The sequence below is a fragment of the Pinus tabuliformis genome, chromosome Q, assembly GCF_031772625.1.
Source record: "Pinus tabuliformis cultivar Carrire ecotype Pingquan chromosome Q, CPIR1, whole genome shotgun sequence".
Lineage (NCBI taxonomy): Eukaryota > Viridiplantae > Streptophyta > Pinopsida > Pinales > Pinaceae > Pinus > Pinus tabuliformis.
This window is the reverse complement of record NC_142296.1, coordinates 1,363,446,838-1,363,468,889: the sequence shown is the minus strand read 5'-3', so window position 1 is coordinate 1,363,468,889 and position 22,052 is coordinate 1,363,446,838. Positions and strand designations below refer to the sequence as shown.

The 22,052-nt window shown below is 41.1% G+C and overlaps 1 protein-coding gene across 4 annotated transcripts in view; it reads right to left on the bottom strand.

Moving 5' to 3' along the window:
• Nucleotides 1-13,909, bottom strand: part of LOC149224988 (binding protein) — a 260,671-nt gene extending 246,762 nt beyond the window's left edge. Inside the window, exons 1-4 of one of the 4 annotated variants that reach the window (XM_089386386.1) lie at nt 13,768-13,909; nt 13,424-13,574; nt 13,206-13,334; nt 10,184-10,299 (exon numbers count right to left, since the gene is read on the bottom strand). In XM_089386386.1, the coding sequence (XP_089242512.1) occupies nt 10,184-10,299; nt 13,206-13,334; nt 13,424-13,486 (308 nt within the window). In that variant the 5' untranslated portion in view covers nt 13,487-13,574; nt 13,768-13,909. Of the gene's footprint in view, nt 1-10,183; nt 10,300-13,205; nt 13,335-13,423 lie in introns of all 4 variants that reach the window. The other 3 variants (XM_089386385.1, XR_016249558.1, XM_089386388.1) reach the window with 3 other exon arrangements.
• Nucleotides 13,910-22,052: the final 8,143 nt, after the last annotated feature.

Sequence of the window (22,052 nt, the reverse complement as noted above, 5' to 3'; positions counted from 1 at the left end):
AGCATGGTATGCTTGTAATGATAGTTACCTTCAAGGATTGGGCTTCACTAAGAGTGAAGCAAACCCCAACCTCTACTACCTTGTTGTTGGAGGTGAATCGCTCATTCTAGTGTTGTACGTGGACGATCTAATTTTGAAAGATGCAGATTATCTCATCCAAAAGTGCAAGAGAGATCTTGCAAGCGAGTTTGAGATGAAGGACTTAGGGTTGATACACTATTTCCTTTGAGTGGAGGTTTGGCAAGCAAATGGGGAAATCTTCTTGGGGCAGGTAAGTACGCCCTAGAGATTCTAAGGAGATTCCACATGCATAATTGAAGGACAATGACCACGCTTCTAGTCACAAACTAGAAGAAGGTGGACACATCCGTATCAGAGCAAGTAGACCCCACACTCTACTGACAGCTGATAGGGTCACTTATGTATTTAGTGAACACACGGTCAAGTCTACTAGGGTGCATTGGGTTGCCACCAAGCACATACTGAGATATCTCTAGGGAACAATAAAGTATGGATTGTGGTATAGACAGGTTGATGGGGTGAGGCTTTAGGGCTTCACTGATGCAACTTGGGCTGGGAGTTCCACAAACAAGAAAAGCACATCAGGTTGCACATTCAGTATTGGATTAGTAGTTTTTTCTTGGTTTAGTTGGAAGTAGAGAAAGATTGCATTGAGCTTAGCCGAAGCCGAGTACATGGCTGCCAGCCTGGCAAGGTGCGAAGCTATCTGGTTGAGAAAGTTGTTCGTGGACTTGTTTGGATAGGAGCTAGACCCCACCGTGATCCATTGTGACAATCAAAGTTGCATCAAGCTCTCTGTGAATCTAGTGTTTCACGGTTGCTCAAAGCACATCAAGAACATTGTTCAGAAAGGTATAGTTACACTCCAATACATACCAACAAAGGAGCAGACAGCAAACATTTTGACCAAGGCTTTGCCAAGGGGAAGATTTGTTTACCTCATAGATAAGTTGGGTGTAGTGCAGAACACCTTCCTCACTAAGGAGTGTTGATTGGAGTAAAGTGGCAAGTTTTTTGGTTGCCTAAGTGTCAAGGCTTGCAGAGGGACCCACAGGACAGCCACTTAGCATATTATTAATTTAATTTACTATTTCCTAATGTTGGATTTGGGAAAAATTAAAAAGCCTAAAGTCAACATGTGTTTAGACCTCAACCCTTCATCATGAGTTAATCTCAGCCATTGAAGATGATGGTGGGCCCAGGTTGACTTACTAGGGCGAATAGGGCGCAGAAGTGGTTAGTTCAATTTGGCACAAAGTGTGTGTGTTAGCTCAGCAAAAGGAGAGTAGGGTTTCAACAATTTTGTAGCAAGTTCAACAACCAAGGGAGAGAAAGAGAGGGTTGAATAGCCTCTACTTCAGCTCAGCATCAGACCCATATTATGCGGTCGTACAGCACGTAGAAGTGCGTAGAGAGGATCGTATAGCACACAAAAAGTGTTGTATTGCACAGGTCGTATAGGCCAAGTCACTTGTGTGGGCGAATCAAATTTGTTTGGGAGTTATTCAACGTTTTTGCTGTAAAAGAGAAGGGTTCCCTCACTGTAATATCTTCTCAAGAGAAATTTGTTGAAGCTAATAGAAAAACACACACAGATTGTAGGTTTTCCTCGGAGTTGGGGTTTCTTGGGTATATCCAGTGTTTTATGTGTTGCATGTGTTTGTCTTCAGTTTACTTCTGTTGCGCATGCTATGGTCAAAAACTCAGTATGTATTTGTGTTTTAAGTTTCAGAACAACAATTTAGTTGTATTTTTTATTGCATGCTTAGGGAATCAAAAATCAGTTATCGGGTTTTAAGGAAAACTAACAACAGAAACAAGGGGACCTGAGCAACTCATTGCTATTTTTAGTAAGAAAGTTGTTTAGAAGGTTATTCCTTGGAGGACTAATGATCTAGAAAACTAATTACTAGTTTATTGTAAATGGAGAAGGAGTTAAAGTCTATTTAAAGAGTAGTTCTCTCCATCATTTGTTATGGTCATATTTTTTGGAGTTTCCTCTCCTTGGAGCTTAATGGATATCTTTCTTGGAGTATATGTGAAGTGTAAGGGGTTTCCCCTTTTAATGTGTGGCTTATTGTTCTAGTGCTTCTGATTGTTGCTTATGGTTGTAGAGTTGCTAGAACTTGCTTTGTGGGGCCCAGAGAGAAGAGTATATCTACCTCATTGGAAGGGTTCTATGTGTGGAGTGCCTCCCTCTTAAATCCTTTGTTATCTTCTACACGGTGGTATCTCTTGCATCTAACATCTTCTTGATTGGGTGCTAGACTAATGCTTCAATACGTAGGGCATACCCTAATGGCAGAAATTTGATGTGGCAATTTAAGGCCTTCCTAGTATCTCTTTATTTTCATTTTCAACAATGTTAAGTTCTTGTGGCATGCATAAGTGGCCCTTGTAGTCTTAACCTTTTATCAAGCTTGCCCGCTTGGATCAACCTCTTGAGTCCATTTGGCCTTGTTTGGATTGACGCTAATCACTTGATCCTTCTATCATTCTTTTACTACTAAACTTCAAAACTTTATTTTGCTAAAGCTATCTCTTCACACCATATTTGAGGTTCAGTATTATAGCGTTAGTAATCATAAAACCTAGGGATGCCCCCCTCGAGTTGGATAAAAGCCAACCTAAATTGAAAGAATAGGTTACATATGTGACAGTGATAGCCATCCTAGTAGTTCCTCTCGGGTTGCACCTTGTGGATCAAGGCTTATATCATTATGCGCAGGTTGGGGAGGTAACATAATCCACAACAAAATGTAGTAGAACAAGAGAATAGAACTATCATGGAGATGGCTTGTTGTATGCTTCGCTCCAAGAAAAAGAAGTTTTCAATATAGAGAAAGGAGGTTGTTTGCACACCGAATCTGACATTGGAAGAGCAAGAAGTGCTATATTACGTGAAGGGTAAAATCCCTAAGCCTTCATAAAATGCACCAACTTCAAAGAACAAGTACACTAAGAGTGGAAGGAAAGGCAGATGCCTTGCTTACAATAAGTTTGGCCATTATGCGAAGGAGTGTCCGAATAGAAGGGACACATCACCTGATGACGATAACAATTATTCCAGGGGCATCTTCAATCATCGAAGGAATGACAAGTACAATGGCAAAGGAAAAAGGAATGATGGTCATCAGGGAAAATGGCCAACTCTTCAAAGATCTCCAGGTATGAAGAATCAAATGTTGTTTCAGATAAGCAAGAGGAGTTCATATCAACCCCTCTTCACTACCTCTCCTCTGGACACTTTGGAAAAGTGGTATATTGATAATGGTGCTTCAAGGCACTTCACCGGACACGGGGAAGTTCTCTCTAATCTGAGAGAGAAGGAAACAACTTGGAGATTATTCTCAGACACGATGCCACCTATCCCACAAGGGGCGTAGGGAATGTTACTCTTCAATTGGATCAAGGTATATGTACCTGATCTCGAGAAGAGCCTGGTGTCCATTTCGAAAATGGAAGACATTCATCGATGGAAAGGTACATATTTGAAAAAGTAACTTTAAAGATGCTTTTGAATTCAGGGTTGGCAATTTGTATCAAGTTGCAGGAAGTCCAATGGGGACCATGTCGTGTGACACATCTCTTCTATAGCACCGGAGGTCTGCTCACTCCCGATGTGAGACAGATGGTGACAGAGATGCCTGAATTCAAGAAGAGCATGAAGGTACATGTCCAAGATGTACCGAAGGAAAACTCACAAGGCGACCATTCCCAGATTTGGAACAACCCAAGGGGTTTGAGATTCATGATTTGGAATCTCATGTATACAGGTTGACGAAAGCTCTCTATGATTTAGAGCTAACACCCCAGGCTTGATATGAGAGGATTGATAGTTGTCTGATGAAGTTGAGATTCACTAGGAGTGAAGCCGATCCAAACCACTGCTTAAAGATTGTGGATGATAGACCTCTCATACTGGCACCTTATGAGGACAACCTCTTTCTGACATGTGCAGACCCTCTCATTTGCAAAAGTAAGAGGGAGTTGGATTCTGGATTTGGAACAGTGAACTGCAAGCCCGTGACTACCTCGATGAAGCCTAACTTTAAGAAGTTATGCGGTAGTCATGCCGCACCTAATTTGAGAAATGCCTCTGAGTTTCCTAAACTCTTTCTAGCATTGATGTTCTTGGTGAACTCTCGTCCAGATATATGTTTTGCAGTTAGCATGTTGAGCTCATATATGGTTGAGCCTCACTGGATTGGTGCCAAGAATCTTTTGAGATATCTTCGGGGCACAATCTCTCATGGATTGAGATACACTGCGGGAAATGTGAAGCTGCATGATTATTCTGACGCTGACTAGGCAAGCAGTGTGGAGGATCGCAAGAGCACTTATGAGTGTTGGTTCTCTTTGGGTTCTGCTTCAATATCCTGGATGAGCAGGAAGCAGAAGACGGTTGTTTTGAGCACCGCTGAGGCCGAATACATAACTGAGAGTATGGCCTCCTATGAAGTTGTCTGGTTGTGGAAGCTCTTCAGTGAGTTGTTTGGACACGTGATGGATACCATCGTGATCTTCTATGACAACTAGAGGGGGATTCGATTGTTGAGGAATCCCATGTTCTATGATCACTCCCAGCATATAGACATCAGGTACCATTTTATCTGGGATATGGTACAACAAGGAGCATGGAGGCTCCTTCGTATTGGAACTGATGTGCAGGTCACCGATATTCAGATGAAGCCCCTGGGAAAGGTCAAATTTGTGACTTTCTGAGAACGACTAGGAGTCGTGGAGAGACTCTCTCCTGAAGGTCTTGTATGAGATGGACATTGAGCTCTAGGAGCTCCAAGAGGCTTGGGGATACATCGTGAAGCGATGAGCAACCATAGGGTGAGTGGTTCAACCTTCCCCTAGTGGTCTGCGATGTAGGCAGGATGAGTGGTTCATCCTTCTCCTGCTAAGACACAAAATCATAGGGTGAGTGGTTCAGCCTTCCCCTGGGATACCCCATGGCAACATGTAGGCAAGATGAGTGGTTCATCCTTCTCCTGCTAAGACATCCTACCCATGCAGTCTGGGACTCATGGGAAGTACTTCTCATCTGGCCAATGAGTAGGGAAATGAGGATAGGGACCATAGTAGTATTGATGGATGCATCATGTATCTATCGTACTCCCTATGCTAGGATGATATTGATCTAGGATCAATTGGAACTGACTTCGAGTCAGTAAGAGTGATATAACTCACTCTCTTTTGGAACTAATTTCGAATTAGTAAGAGTGATATAACTCACTCTCTTTTGGAACTGATTTCGGAACAGTAAGAGTGATATAACTCACTGTCTTTTGGAACTGATTTCGGATCAGTAAGAGTGGTATGGCACACTCTCTTTATTAAAACTAACTTCAGGTCAGTGAGAGTGGTATGAGACACTCTCTTTTATATGGGACTGACTTCGGGTCAGTAGAGGATGGTATGATACATTCTCGATCACTTCTTCTTCTTCATAGTTCAGCAAGAGCAGAGCAAAACAGTGCAGGGCACTGATGGCAGAGATAGTACAGTTTGGCAGATGGATCAGTAGATGGAGTTCTCCCTAGTTGAGAGGGAGTGTTAAAATTGGCAATTATGGCCAAACTCCATGTGGGTCTACTTATTCATGGCAGTAGATATTTTTCTTGGATTCTTCTCATCGAGAGGTGTAAGATTGATCTAACAATCATCCGATTCCGATAAGTATTCATGGAGATATTAATTTATTTGTGTTATGGGACAATTCGTCAAGGTCGGCCAGCAACCAAATTGCCCCCACTTATGCTCAACGTTTTAGTATAAATAGAGGTGCCTTGAAAGTCATTTGTACACACACTCTTCTTGTGATCTCTTACTCTCCACTTGTCTTTGGGTTTTGGTGGGAGAAGAGATCCTAAGAATATATGTTGCCCTAAGAAGATGATGCCCTAACTACAACGCTGTCATGAAAAGAGAACCCTCTTTGCTGTCAAGGAAGGAGCTATATATATGTTATCCTAAAGGGTCTGCCCTAGCACTAGACAATGTTGATCCAAGTGTGCAACGTTCTCAAATGAATAGCTTTGAAACTGAGAGAGGGTCTTGGACAGCATGGAAGCAAGGGTCCGAAGTCTGCTACAGCAGGCCGAAGCTGAGGCAAGTGCAAATTGTTTGAGGGATGGAATCTTGTTGTTTCAAGGGCTGAGAGAGCAGGCTACTAGGCCGAGTCTTAGTAGCGCAGTATGCTATTGTTCTAAGATTGTTTGGTCACATTTTGTGGAGGCAGAAGCTACAGGAAGGTTGTTGTGCTAGGCTACAGGCCATAGCACACAGTTAGGGAGACTGCGTGAGGGCTTTCAAGCATGGACAATGCCCTAAGAAGGCAGCGTGGCATGGGAGGAAGCCTTCCCAGATGGGCTGCAGTCCTTATGGGGTTGGTTTGTTGACTGTGGGGTATGTTTAGGGTTGCGTAAGTGCCCTAACCAGGTCTGCAGCAAACAACAGTATGCAAATATAAATGACAACAGTACTCCTAATCTAGCGTGGGCAGATTTGAGGGTTGTCTTGAGCCCTTACATTCAGCGTGGAGGAGGAGCATCTCTCCTTGCCTAGTCTGCAGTTTTTGGAGGGCTGTTCGAGGACTGTTGAGAGGAGTTTAAGGCTGCAGCAGTATGCCCAACTGCCCTAACCAGAACAGTCAGGAACAGCAAAGTCTCAAGCAGATTTGGAGTAGTGTTAGAGGTGCTTTGATATTGACCAGATTTGGATCAGATTCGGAGCAACCTGTGGTAGCCACGTGTTGGGTTAACATGGAGTGTTGAATACCTCAAAAGGGGTGCGACATGATATGATAGATGCAGCAGCATGGTGCTGTAAGGTGCATGGAGCAACATGTTTTAGAAGCAGCAGTTGGATGTTGCATGGTGTTAGAGACAGTTGTGAGTATTGCAGCATAGTGCACAATGATGAGGTACAGCTCAGTGATGATGCAGCATTATGCAGCACGGTGGTGATGTACATGGTATGATGTAGTAATGAGGTCCAGCATGATGATTGGGTGCAGCACAGTGATGATGTACATGGTATGATGTGTTCAACATAGTAATGAGGTCTAGCATGATGATTGGGTGCAGCACAGATAGGTACAGCTAGGTGATGGAATCACCTGTGTCCAAATCAGCTATCTCATGTGACATCTTCTTAGAGAAGATCTCTGCTCTTATTTAGATAAGTCAAAATGTTGACTTCTAATGCATATGTACTATCTCTCTCTCTGCTGAACTATTGAAGAACACATAAGAAGAAGTGATCAAGAGTTTCCCCACATTGGGGTTTGTCCCTGGCTGGTGCCACATCTTGTGTCCTCTTGTCTTGGCTTGTCTTCTGCGATTTATGTTTATGTTCTATCTGCATTTTACTATCATGCTAAATGTGATTGCTAATCTAGAATTGATATTGAGCTAATGTGGAAAATTGAAGTAAATTTGCTATCAGCATAGAACATACCTAAAATTAAAACCTTGTAGTCTGAACCTTTTATCAAGCTTTCCCTCTTGGATCGGCCTCTTGACTCCATTTGGCCTTGTTTGGATTTGCGCTAATCTCTTGATCCTTCTATCATTCTTTTACCATTAAACTTCAAAACTTTATTTTGCTAAAGCTATCTCTTCACACCACATTTGAGGTTCAATATTATAGCTTTAGTAATCATAAAACCTAGGGATGCCCCCCTTGAGTTGGATAAAAGCCAACCTAAAGTGAAAGAATAGGTTGCATAGGTGACATTGGTAGCCATCCTAGTAGTTCCTCCCGGGTTGCACCTTGTGGATCAAGGATTATATCATTATGCGCAGGTTGGGGAGGTAACATAGTCCACAACAAAATGCAGTAGAACAAGAGAATAGAGCTATCATGGAGATGGTTTGTTGTATGCTTGGCTCCAAGAAAACGAAGTTTTCATTATAGAAAAAACTAAAAAGAGGTTGTTTGCACACCCAATGTCATCAGTAGAACAACTACTTGTGCTATTATAGGTATGACTCCTTATGAGAAATGGCATGGTAACAAACCTTCTATTTTGCATGTCATAATTTGTGGATCTAGTGCATGGGCCCATGTAGTGAAAGGAGAAACACATATACATCCCCAAACCCTTCCTACATCGTTTGCTCAAAGAAACTTTTCCAGGGCACCAACTTTATGAACCCACCACTCACGAGGTGGTTGAATATGGAGAAGCTATTTCTTATGAGGTTCCTACTCACAGTTCGACGGATTCTTTCCTTTTACTTCTTGCAGAAGATTCTTCAGAGGGATCTCAGCATGTTTACATGGATCATAATGCTTCTCATCACCATACAAGTCCTCTTCCAAATGATTATTATCATGCTTTAGTGGACCCATCTCCTTCATAGTATGATGTTGGTCCTCTCTCTATTTACTCAATTACTTCTACAGCAATGTTATCAGAATCGGCTAGAAACCTATAAAATTGGTCAATTGGACTCGTTTTGGGAGGTTTCAGTCATAACTAGCCTCCCAAACTGGAAATGGCAGGTTTTGGTACTAAACCAATCCTAAACCAATGATAACCAGTTGGGTTGACTGCTTTTCTACTCGTGCACCTCCTTTCACCAGAAAAACCAAAAATGAAATTTAAAACACAAAAGTAAATCCCTACGACTACCATGAAACCTAATTTTCATCCATTTAATGATGACCCCCTTCTATCATGAATGCACTTACCCTAGATGACTTGCAGCTGCTTCCATTGCCACAAGGTACAGACATTGGTGTTGGACCTTCACAGGCATCAAGCAAATATGGCGAGCATACCCATGGAGAGAATGTAGAAATCTAGATTCAGATGATTATGTATGATTGCTTTTGAATTCTGCAGGCCCTTTAGAGCCTCAATGTATTTTGGTTCAAAATGTGTATTGCACTGAGAGCCATTTTACCATATTCATCCTTATAATGCTATGTACATGAGAGAAATATGCATATTTGGTGTCTAATGGTTTGGATTTGCATGGATGCACATGAAGATATATTGTTTTATCAAAATTTGAGTATTTAGGTATTTTTTGGTCAACCAGTTCTGGTTTCAGTTTTTTTACCAATTCCAGTGCATTTCTAGTTGGTTTCAGTTTTGGGGGCCAATCAGTTCAATCACTGGTCAGGTTCTTATAACATTGACTGACATCAACACTAGCTTTGCAGATATGGAAAACCAAGACCCGGATATTCAAGTTGACCTGGCAACTGAAGCCAAAATGAACATTCAAATTTCGAGTTTTATTTTCGTAATCTAGTATGTCTTGTCAAGTATTGTTTTTATTATGTCAATTTGTGAAGCAGTACATCTGCAGACCTCTTAATGAGTGGAATTGGATATGCAGTCTTAGAATTTTTTTTGGCTGGACTGTTCTTAGCTGTGGATTCGTGGTTATGGCTGCTCAGAACAGCATACTTTTTTGTAAATCTTCACTGTACAGTTCAGCCGTAACCTTTTGAATATAAACCTACCTATTACTGTGAAGAAAAGGTATAGAGTTTCATATAACAAATGATGCATACTTTATAGTACCGGGGATTCGAAGTTTATCAAAGCCAGGCACAAGGTGAACGTTCATAGAGGCCTTTTGTGCGGACATGAGTGTGTGTGATGGGACCTGATACTTACAGGTCATTACTGCATTAGCAGAACCATGGCCTAACAACTTCAATGAGGTTGTCCCTCGTGTCCTCTTCAGATATATGGCAGTTTATTGAAGGTCATGTCTGAAAATTTGGAATCTTAAAAAATAGCAGGTAGAAGAAAGTACCTTTCATTTCATGGTCTGTGTGGAAGGATTAAAGCTCTATCTTATCAGAGTTGTTTGCAACTACATTCTTCCAGTTTATGCATCCTTCCCTCAATCAAAATCACAGGTGTCTCTTGAATGTTTATTTTTAGAACTAATCAGAACAGCTGATAAGTAGATATCAAGAATTATTTAATAGCAACATACTTGTGGAGCTAAAGAGACTATTTTTATAATTTATTTCAGAGCCCTTATGACAAATCTTACAATTAAGAGGGATGGCTCTAATGTACGGAGCTTAATCTAGATAAAGGTTTGATTTTGATAGTTTTCCCCCATCTGCAAGAAGTTTGGTAACAAAAGAATCAAAATGAAAGTGAGGTGACGCTTACACTGCTTTACAGGCACCAGGTACACAATATTTCAAATGCAGACGAGCCAACCACAGCCTCGCCTGGGTGTTCATGTTATCGACTTCCAAAGCCAATTCAAAATTCTGCTTCGCTCTCTGCAAACCAACCCAGATTTTTTATGCAAGAAAGTACAAATTATCAAAAACATTTAATTAACACCAGGAGTACAATAAGGAAGCCTTAGCTTTTTTTAAAATAAACCAAGCAGACAGCGCGTGCAGTAAATTTATATGTTTTGATGCTATCAAAAAGAATTTTGCTTGTTCTAAAAGTGATGCAGCGCATTTCCCTTCAAATAAGGGTATGGTCTGTGCATAAAAAGGAATCTCAACACAGGTGTTGGAAGATCTGTTAGTTCGCCCCAGTGGACGAATTGAATTATCCTATTCTTGGAGTTTAGGACATGCCTCTAATAACCAGGCTGAAGCGTAATGCTCTTTTGCAAGGAATTCTTTAATCGATTATGCTTGATATCAAAAACATTTTATTGTAGGGTACTCCATGGCCATCATTCGACTGTCTCCATACAGTCTCTTCCCTGTCAGACCTTAAGCTTAAATCCATTCTCAAAAGGATTAGAACCCTGCTGAATTCAATGGTCAGGATCAGGAGGCTTCATGTCCTTAGGCACAATAACGTTGAAGCAGATCAATTAGCAAATAATGCATCAGGCCTGGACATAGGTACCCTTTATGTTAATCAAAGGGTGAGTCACCTCCCCATACCATGATCATGCCATGTTAAGGCAGCCACATGTGCAGGCTAGTAATGAAGTTAATTCGCTTGAAGTATGAAGGTTGGGATGGCACACAGGGCCATGCAACTCCATGCATACGGTTTATGGGAACCGTCACTCTTCGAACCATGGGAGCTCAAAACAGGTACACTCCAGTGCACACACAGCTTGGGAAGGTCAGAGGATGATAGGACAAGATGTAGTTGGGAAGGCCAGAGGATGATAGAACAAGATGTACTTTCCTCGCGCAGGAAATGGGATCAGCCCGTGGAAGCCAGCAAGGGGTACAGGAAGCTTTATGTGAAGCCCCCCATTCTGATTAAGGATTGCAGACGTGTTCAGAGAGGTAAGTTTGAGCAAAATCTTGGATCTGCAGGGCAGGCTCTTCTTATTAGGCTGGAATCTGTTTAATTTTGGGCTCCATTGGGTTGAGCCAGCTTCTATTGGCTCTCATGATGCCATCTCCTGTGAAAGTGATTTCACGCAGGGATTGATTTCCACTGTTGCAAGGGAAACTCACAGTCACATGTCAAAATTGGGAGATAGGGTGCATACGGTTGATTTATCCTTAGGGCAGAGTGAAATTCGAACCTTCTCGACCAGGGCTGCATAGGAATTTGTTGTGAATTCTCTTGTCTGGGTATCGGGGAAGCAGGCCTTTGGAAGCCGTAGGATAAAAATGAGACCTCTCTCTAGAATGGAGCAGGAAATTATGGACTTACAGGATGCCATCCTCCAACTTCAACTTTTCTACAACAATCTGGTGTCGGGACTCGGAAGTCTCCACCAAGATGGATATTCTCATTGATTATCGAATGCAGATACAATGAGCTGATGATGAGATAGGATATATCAGAGGACAAATTGAGACTCTCTAGCAGGCTTCCGTTCAGGGTACTCCTCCCTCTCTCTTCAGCCATTTCTGTTAATACTTGGTTTCTATGTTTCCAGTTTTGAATGTAACCACTCTGGCAATGGACCAAGAGGCCTTACAAGTAGAAGGGAATCCAACTGAATTTAGAATCGATGGAGGTCAAATTTTGTCTGATTTTAGGGTTGTTTTGGCATATTTATACAACTAGGATATACAGTGTAGTATTGCAGTTGTTGAAATTTTGTCAAGATATCAGGCCACTAGAACAGCTAAAAGCTGTCAGCCTGCATATGGGACTTTTATTTATTTGATGTAATGCTGCACCTCCAAATGCAGATCTCTAATTTAACACAATATTTCAGTTACGGTTTAAAAAAAAAAAACAAAAGAAGAAAAGGAATCACAACAGCTTCAGTTCATTGGTGAGGTTGACGACGTATTAAGGCTGATCTCTGTGTGGTATGCCCCAAATAACATGTCAAAAAAATGAGGCTGTAAGCACGTCTCGGGCAAATTTGGTGAAATCGACACTTCTTAAACCTGGCACCTATGCCGAAGGAAGTTCATGCCATGCAGTCCAAATATTAACATCGGAACATATTTCTTGAACCAACTTCCGAAAGGAACGAATTATAACTAATGTAACACAGATTCCAAAATAGATATAGCAGTAATTGAATAGGAAACTACCTTCCGTTTGACAGTTGCGATAGATAAGGTGTATACGAGAAGACCAATATGCTTCATAGAAAGCTACGCAGGTTTAGTTATGTAACCCTAGGGGTCCAACTGGTGAAATTTATTCTATCAAAAGGCCTTCTCATTGAAATATATAGCTGCTATTAAAATGCATTGTAGTAAGATTTGGCCGCATTGACCCTTGAACAAAAATTCCACAATGGCACAAAATTCGGCATATTTTGCGAACAGTGCAGTAAGATACGGTACAGTCAATTTTGATTGTGTTTGATAATATACCTCGTGTATTTGATACCAGTAGACCGATAAACCCATTCAAAACCCACAAACCTCGAAAATATTAAAAAACATTTAAAAAAAAAAAAAAGAGAAACACCTATAAACATGATCTAATTTATCAATTTTCGAAAGAATTATTTTTCTTTGCCGAATGTTCCTAAGTTAATATTCTTCTAAGAGCAAAATGCATTTTTGCCAATCTAAAAGATGTATAATTCAGTATTGGATCCGTACTGGATTTTTGTTTTCCTGTACATCTTTTCAGTAAATAATTGTCTTCGTATGTCTTGCTATAATGCTCAAATGAATCCCAGATTGGATCCAAATGCAAATTTGCAATAACTGATCCTCGTAAATAGATTGAAATTTGAACACAAATCACACCATTCTGTCCAGATAAATTTTCAACTTACTTTAAGCAAGGGTGTTAATAGTTCATCATCGGGCTCCGTATAGTCAATCACCCTGTCAACTTCGTGCAGAGCACTCCATCCCTTGCCAATATACTCCATTGCTTTCTTGTTCCTGCTGTGCATAGCTCTCTACATAATGCACTCATGTCACTACATTAGTTACCCTGAAATAAATAGAAAAATAAACAGCAAACAAAAATTGACATTGAGAAACCCACATGAATTTGGACGGCAGGATGAAATGAAGCTATTCGCAGGGACCTCGTCACCACAGACCACATTTTAGCAATCTCAGGTACTTCAAGAGTCCGGTAGGATGATCCAAGGGCGTAATTGAAGCAGAGGCCTTACCAGAGCCGAAGACATTTACTGTGAAAAAATGCCAAAAACTGAAGTGACTCCCACGAGAAATGGAGAATTTGAAGATCTTGACAAAATAAGTGGTGGAAGAATATCGATTGGCAAAGCGATGTCTACCACCAGAGATTCGACCTCCAACAAATTTACAAACCAACACCGATGGACAAAGTGGTGCGTGCAAGAAATTTATATTTCCGTGTACCTGTAACGTTTAGAGTCGCGTTTTGTACAGAGAAAGACGGACTTGCATTTTCTTCGAACATTTTTGGTGTGTTTGCCAAAGGGGAAGTGACTGGTTCGATATATTCATTTTTGTTTGAAAATAAAAATTTAGCATTCGTCTAACCATTTCCGAGACTCGCTCGCAATGGATTGACATTTAGTTGCACTTTTGATTGGTTCCACTATTCTATATGGCTCTGAGATTTGGGGACCGTCTTTACTTGACTCAAAGTCGGCTTCAGCTGAGAAAGTCCACATTCTTCTTTTCTGCTAGGTGCAAACTGACAGTGTCGCACCACATTATCCTTGTAGAGTTTGGAGCTCAGCTCTTTTGGCTTGAGACAATGTTCAAATTGGTCTCATTCTTGCATCGTGTCTAGGTCTTGGCAAACTCGATAATGAGTAGGGACCGTTATCTTTACTTGGCATATTGCTCTTCTGAGACTATTGCCCGTTCTACTACCTCAGGCCGAGCCAGATGTTGGTTTATGGGAATTTCAAACCTCTTAGAGTCAATGGGAATTTAGTTGGATCGTCTCCCTCCTTTTCGATATTCCTTAGATGCTCCTGGTCACCTTTTACCTACTAGACAGGAGCTAAACAAGATCATGAGGGAGGACATCTACATGCAGTTCATCCAGGTCACCTGGGTCAATCCTCCAGGAGGGTTGCGCCCAAAGATGGCCTTCTATGTTGAGCACTTCTTGGAGTTGAGAGACGGGCTCATTATTCGACCCCAGTATACGTTTCACCACTGGATGCATGCTCTTTGCATTCCTCTAGGCCAGTTCAGAGTAGGTTCTCATAGAATTCGGGTAGAGATAGACCACCAGGTGGATAGACTAGACAGACTCTACCAGGTATGTCATTTACAGGAAGTGGAGACCGAGGTGCACTTCATCCTTGGATGCCCTGTCTACTACGAGATCAAAGGAAGGTTTCATTGCTTGTTCAGAGATTCTCGGACCCTCGCCGACTTTTTCAAGTACCCCAATCAAAAATGTTTGGCCTATATATGCAAGAGGCTCTTAGGTTCCGAGCGCATATTCTTCAGCGTCCCATCAGACCAGAGCCCACATAGAGGATCACGACATTTTTTAGGGTACTACCTTCAGACAAGGGCACCAAGAGATCGATTGATACCAATACGTATCCAAACTCCAGATCAGTGAGGATCCGTGGGACCTCACCCTGCCACACGAGATCTCAGCAGCAGTTCCGTCTCAGATCCACTCCTGGGAGACAGACTAGGTCCTCCAGCATTCAGTAGCGTGTGAACCCCCCCAGGACACAATTTAGTGGACAATCTGCACTTGCCATCGGCTCTTCATCGGGCCAACAGACATTGTTGAGTTTCTTCAGCGTTATTCATTCAGCCTCAGATGTTAGGAGAGATGGGTCTGATCCTCAGACCTATTAGGTCCTGGATCTTCTCCGCTAGGGCCAGATGTTGATTTACTTCATGCATTGTATCTTTGATTTACTTCATGCATTGTATCTTTTATAGGAGACCGTTTGGTTCTCCCACTTTGTATATACATCAGTGTACTCAACAGTCCCTTTGACCTACTTTGTGGTCATTAGTTGGACATAAATATAATTATTTTATCTTATCTTATCTTAAGTAAATTTCACTTTGAAATTTATGGTTCCACGTGATTGAAATGGATTATTATTTTTCCATTCTATATTTTTAATATTTTTTAAATAAATTGTAAGAATGAATGAAATTTTTAATTTCGAAGAAACAAAAAATAGTTTATGGGATTGTCAACTTCCTTGCTTTTCATTTTTTGCAATTCAATCTTTTTATTACTCAAATTAATGATGATTTGACCCACCGTTCTAAGAGTTCCTTTACTAAAAAGGCAATGCCAAGGAACCGATGTTAACATATTGTTGTAATTGTCTCTAATGTCTCTGAAAGCATCACATTCCAAAATGAAATGTTTTTCCTATCCCACTACCTTAGAAGTGCAAAAAGTACTCACCCATTCTTCCCAAGCTTCTTTAGGTCTTTTCCACCAACTTGTTTCGCACCGAAGTTGATGCGAGTAAGTTCTTAACTGAGCAATAAGAATCTTTGCTCTCCATGGAATACTAACTCCAATGTACTCTTTTTATTGGAGATCACAAGTGGGGTTGAATTCCTAAACATAGTACTTCTTCTTTCTACCTGGCTCTTTTCCCCATATACGCTTACGAAACTTCTCCATAACATAATTATTTAATTCCTTGCTATATGTGGGACAGGCATTGAGGTAAATATTACATTTTTGCATCTATTTGTTGTTTTGTCTCATCCATGAATTCTTTCTTTCACTCATGCCTTCATTGATGATAACTTTAGGTCATCTACCTTATCTCATTTGCCCAATTCTTTTTAGGTACCTTATGAGACGCACCATAACAATTGCTTCAATGGGAGTTGCTCTTGTTTCACTCAACATTATCTCATAAGGAACCGAACTTTTTTTTTTAAGCTCATGATCAAACGTTTTTGGATTTTCTCAATTTGCTTCCATTTTAAGTGCATGTTCTAAAAGAAATATGTTGACTTAAAATTGTTTTCTTGGAATTTAAAGAAATATGTTGATAGTCCAAGACTTGAAGGTATGTGACAAGGTTGAAAAATATGCCTTCTTACAAATTATTAATGGGTTATTTCATGTGGTCAAGTTTTCTCCACAAATTATTATGATGTTGCTTTATGCCTTCTTACAAATCATTAATGGGTTATTTCATGTGGTCAAAAAGTACACCACGCCCGTTTTCTTAGGATGCAATCAAAAATAAAAATAAAAAAAAAATTCTTTTTCTTACGATGCAATCAAATTGCATTGTAAGAAAAAGAGTTTAAAAAAAAAAAAAAAAAACTTTCTTTTTTCTTTTTTCTTTGATTGCATCCTAAGAAAACGGGGCGTGGTGTACTTTTTAAGTTTTCTCTACACACAATGATGTTGCTTCACATTAAGGTCTTCATATTGTACCATTAAAGATTAGGTATCACAGAATTGCAGGTCCTAACTAAAAATTTTCATTTTCACTATACTAGGTCATGTGCACTAGCTTGCGTCAGACACAAGGGCTTGACCAACTTGCACCTACTACAATTAAACTACACATCTTCACTTAAGGACATACCCGTAACTACACCTCTAGCTACAACTTGTTAGATTTGGGCTTGAGTTCAACACAACTAGGGTCTCTAACAAGAAGCATGGCCTTAAAAGACTTAGTCATTATTTGCCAATACTTAACCATCCAAAAATGCAAGAACCAATGACATTAAACCAAGTAAAGAAATCATAACAAAGAAGTATGGGTGGCACCTAAGGTGGATGTCTTAATGTATTAACATGAAGAATGTTACAAGAATACAACAAGGGAGTCTATCCTTCCACACACAAATCGTCTTACATACATATAACTATTCTAAGGCACAACTACCTATAGTGATCAGGTGATCAAATTTTAGCTCAAAACTAAAATCTCCCAAAAAGTCTTGAAATTGGCATCAAGTCAAAGTGCTTGTCGTTATGAATCCAACAACGTTCGTTTCACCTCAATCCAACATCGTATGCTCAACTTATCGTGTTCTAATCGTTTGACCCAATAGTTAAAAGATGAGCAGGGTTGTTGATTGGGTAGCTGACTAGGCTTCCGTACAGCTGACATCTTCCAAAGTGACTATGAAGGTACGGACCAATCAGGCGCTGACAAGTGGCATCTTTTGGTTTGTCGGTTTGGAGTCGAAATTTATTGGTTTTGTGTGGCCCAATCATGGGTTACCACGTAGCACTTCTAAAGCATAATAAAATTTTGGTGTGCTCGGCCTGAGGCCCAGCGAGACTCGAACCCCCGACCTCCAGGGTAGCATTGCAACGCTCTGCCAACTACTCTAAAAGTGGGTCTTAACCCATATAGCACAAAACCAATAATTGAAGTTTATTTGGTGCTCAATTGGGGGAAAGGTTTAGGATGCCAGCCCTGGCCCCTGGTCACAGCAACAAGCATATGACCATAGCGCAAAGGATGGGCGCTTATAGAAGCGGACCAGCCCCTGGACACCAACCACATCATATAATACTAACGTTAACATGGAAAGCACCAGTGGAGAGGGGGTTTATCCCTAGCCCTAGCCCTGGTCATATGGAATCGACATGACTGTGGCAGAGTCTAGAAAAGCGCTCAGCGGATGGTGCTTAAAAGGTGACCAACCCCTGGTCCTGTCACACTCATATGACCCCGCGCATAGACAACAGGGGTCCAACAGAAAGGGTGGGTCGTTGGCCCGGCCCTTGGCCTCGTGGAGCACCAGATGACCATGACCCCAACATTTAAGGTGCTAAGCCGGCAGGGGTGGGCATTAAGGCCCAACCCGCAACCACATGGTCCATGTGGCCTGGTTTTTAGCACACAGGGGTTATTGGGTAATTTAATTGTCCAACAAATTGCATCGTCGGAGGGTGAAATTGTCACCTCCGTAGCAGAAAACATGGCAGATTTGTACGATAATTTGTCTATTGGTTCGATTTGTAGGACGGATAACATCAAATCTACATGGAGAGCTTGTGGAGCCATATCTTAGTGTGTTTTCAGTGTTTTGGAGCTCAAGAAGAGTCTACTAGGGGGTTTTGGACATTTTGGATCGAATGGTGACCTCTATTTTTTTATTTGAGCACATCTAAGGGAACTTTGGTGTATGGGTCAATCAGGGTTTCGGAGCAGTTCTTGAAGGTGTTTGAGCATGGAGAAGGCCTTGTAGGGGTTTTCTTACCTTGAGAAGTTTATTGTAGCAGTTGTTACTTACAAGATTTAGCTCTTTTATACTTTTCTCACTATGTCTTATTGAGGAAAGTTTCCTATTTGTCCTTCAATGAGGAATTGAAGTGCTTATATGCTCTTGTATGTTCATTTTCAGATGGAGTACAAGGTCTTTGTAGGAGACACCTTGTGTTGCTAATGTTTTCATGAGGATTGTAGTTTGTCATGTTGCTTTATGTGAGAGTTCTTTGTAGGGGAACATTTCCTTTAAGGGGAAATAGCCACATGTTTATTAGCAAATTTTTATGTACTCATTTTCCAATGAATATATGGAGCGATCTAGCTATATTGGCAGGCCAGAAGATGTAGCCCAGGAAGGGTGAACTCCGTCACCAAATCCTTTGTTGTGCTCTTCATGTATGCATGTATGAGTTATGTGATGTTGTGTTGCTTATGCTTAAGTATACATTTGAAAACTAACTCATAACTTGAAGAGACCTTTTGGAAACATGTTTTGTGTTAAGACCCATTTTTCCTTGCAAAATGTCGAAGAACGATCCTTGTTTTTGGAGAAGAGGAAATTGACCACCTCCTCCATTTTCAAATCAATTGGTATCAGAGATTCATCTCACCAAGTTGATAGAATGGGCAAGAAAGAGTCTCCAAGAGCTAGAGGAGATGAATTTGGTTCTTCGTATGGAGAATATTGAGTTGAGAAAAATGTTAGAAATGGCTTAATAGGAGAAGAGGCATATGTGCCTTTAGTTGCAACATGTCCTTGAGGAACAAGTTGTTGAAAGTTCCACTCTTGTGACAGTAAAAGACACCTCCAAAATGAAACCAATATGTGGGCATGGTTCACACAGTGGTTATGGACCTTATGAGGAAGATGATGCATGTGCATTTTGCAAGCATCTCCAAGATTCTCACCATATGCCAGTTGGTAAAAGTGGGTGGCTAGAGTCATCTACAATGTCGCCATCATAATCAGAAGCTGAAAGGATGAATGGCAAGTTCAAGGAGGTAATAAGCATTTCAAGTACAATTCCTTTTGTTTATGTTCATAACACCTCTTTTGCAGCATTTGAGCAACATACCAAAGGCATTGGTATGAAGTTTCTTTCTAAAATGGGTTATGAAGGAGGAGGCCTTGACATCAATGGCCAAGGGATCACCAATCTAATCATGGTTGAAGAGAGACCAAAGTATCAAGGATTGGGATATGGTCAAAGGGAGTTTGGAGAATGCTCTAAACGATTTGAGGCACAACAATCATCTGAGGATGATATGTCACACCAAGATGGTGGTGACAATGTTCATTTGTCTCTCAAGCGAGATGAATGCTTGAAGGGACCTTGCATGTCATCATCCACCCCACATCGTCAAAGTTGCAGCCCAAGGGAAAGGTATAAATCTCATGGGTGTTTTCCAAATGATGGTAATTTTGACTATTTGTGGAATATGTACCCTTGTACTTTATGTGATGCATTTGACCATTGTGTGGTTGTCTGTGAGCAACGCATGGTAATGGTTAAAAGAATGGATCAGATTCTAGGCATCAAGCATGATGAATCTCCTTCGCATGAGAGGACTTCTTTGTCGGCAAGAAAGAGAAAGTTCTTTTGTACCCATTGCAAGATGCATGGGCATGGAAATGAACGATGTTGGAAATTACATCCAGAGCTTCATTCCAAGAAGGGAAAAGATATTGTGCAACCTAATGCAAGGGAAGCAAGAGGTGGAAAAGAGGACTCACAACAATCCTAAAGCAACCTTCAAGGCAAAGTTGATGCAAAAGAGAACCCATAAGCCTAGGAGAGGCAGAGATTGGGTAGATTGTTTGTAAAGTTGCTTTGTAAATTTGTAATTACTTGTTGTTGTTTACCTATTTGGGTACTTTTGCAAAGTGAACAATAGTAGTCACTATGTGCAACAAGTATGTTTCATTGAGGTTATGTATTGTCTTGTTTAAAAGTCCATATGTTTAAGGACTTTTGGAATGTACAAGTTGTCGTCCAAGTTTGTCATGTACTCACCGATGCAAGTATTCAAGATGAAACTTGTTGTGAATAGAATCTTTGTTTTAAGATTGTACAAGATGACTATGTTTTTGTAGGCAAAGCCAATTATGTCATTGAATTTTTGCAATAGTGTACTTTTGTGTACAAGCTTAGTTTGAGGATGGTAAAGCAAGTTTTATATTGCTTATGATTTCCAAGATGGAGTCAAGTTTGTCTTCAACAGTTGAACTTCAAGATGAAGTTGTTTTGAACCGTGCAAAGATGAGATTAAAGAGAATGTTTAGATTCCACTCATTAGTGTTTTGTTCCTACATCAACGATATGAATTTTTGGCTCGATTCTTAACAAGACAGTAGGTCTTCACAAAGAAGATAGGTGAAGTGCCTTGATTGGGCGTGAAGGGCACCAATTGAAAAGTAAGCATTTTGGATTGAGTTTTGGGTGATTTTGAGTTTTAACCTCATTTTATTTACTAGGAGAAGCAAACTTTTGGAGTTCAAAAGTTCCTAGTGGAGAGGTGTGATCAGGTGATCAAATTTTAGCTCAAAACTGAAAGTGACCAAAAAGTCTTGAAACCGATATCAAGTCGAAGTGCTCATCGTTCTGAATCCAATGATGTTTGCTTCATCTCAATCTAACACTATATGCTCAAGTTATCACATTTTGATCATTTGGCCCAACAGCTAAAAGATGAGCAGGGTTGTTGACTGGGCTTCCGTACAGCTAACATCATCTAGGGTGACTGTGCAGGTACGGACCAATCGGGTGATGACAAGTGGCATCTTCTGGTTCATTAGTTTGGGGTTGAATTTGATTGGTTTTTTGTGGCCCTATCATGGGCTGCCACGTGGCACCTCCAGAGCATAATAAAAATTTGGTATGGTCGGCCAGAGGCCCGGCGGGACTCAAAGCCCAACCTCCAAGGTAGCATTGTAGCACTCTGTCGATTGCTCTACGGGTGGGTCTTAACTTAACCCATATAGCGCAAAATCTGTATTTGAATTTTATTTGGCACTCAATTGGGAGAAGAGGTTTTGATGTTAACCCCGACCCCCAGTCACAACAACAAGCATATGACCATATTGCCAAGGATGGGTGCTTATAGAATGGGACCAGCCCTTGGTCACGAACCTCATCATATGACCCTGGCGTTAACATGAAAAGCGCCAATGGAGAGGGGGCTTAGCGCTAGCCCTGGTCATATGGAACGAACAAGATCGTGGCGGAGTCTGGAAAAGTGCTCGGCGGAGGGTAATTAAAAGGGGACCAGCCCTCGGTCCCGTCCCACTCATGTGACCCCATGCATAGACAACGGGGCTCGGCGGAAAGGGTGGGTCGTTGGCACGACCCTCAGCCTCGTGGAGCACAAAATGACCACAACCCTGACAATTAAGGTGCTAAGTCAACGAGGGTGGGCGTTAAGGCCCAACCCCCACATGGCCCATGTGGCCTAGTTTTTCGTGCATAGGGGTTATTG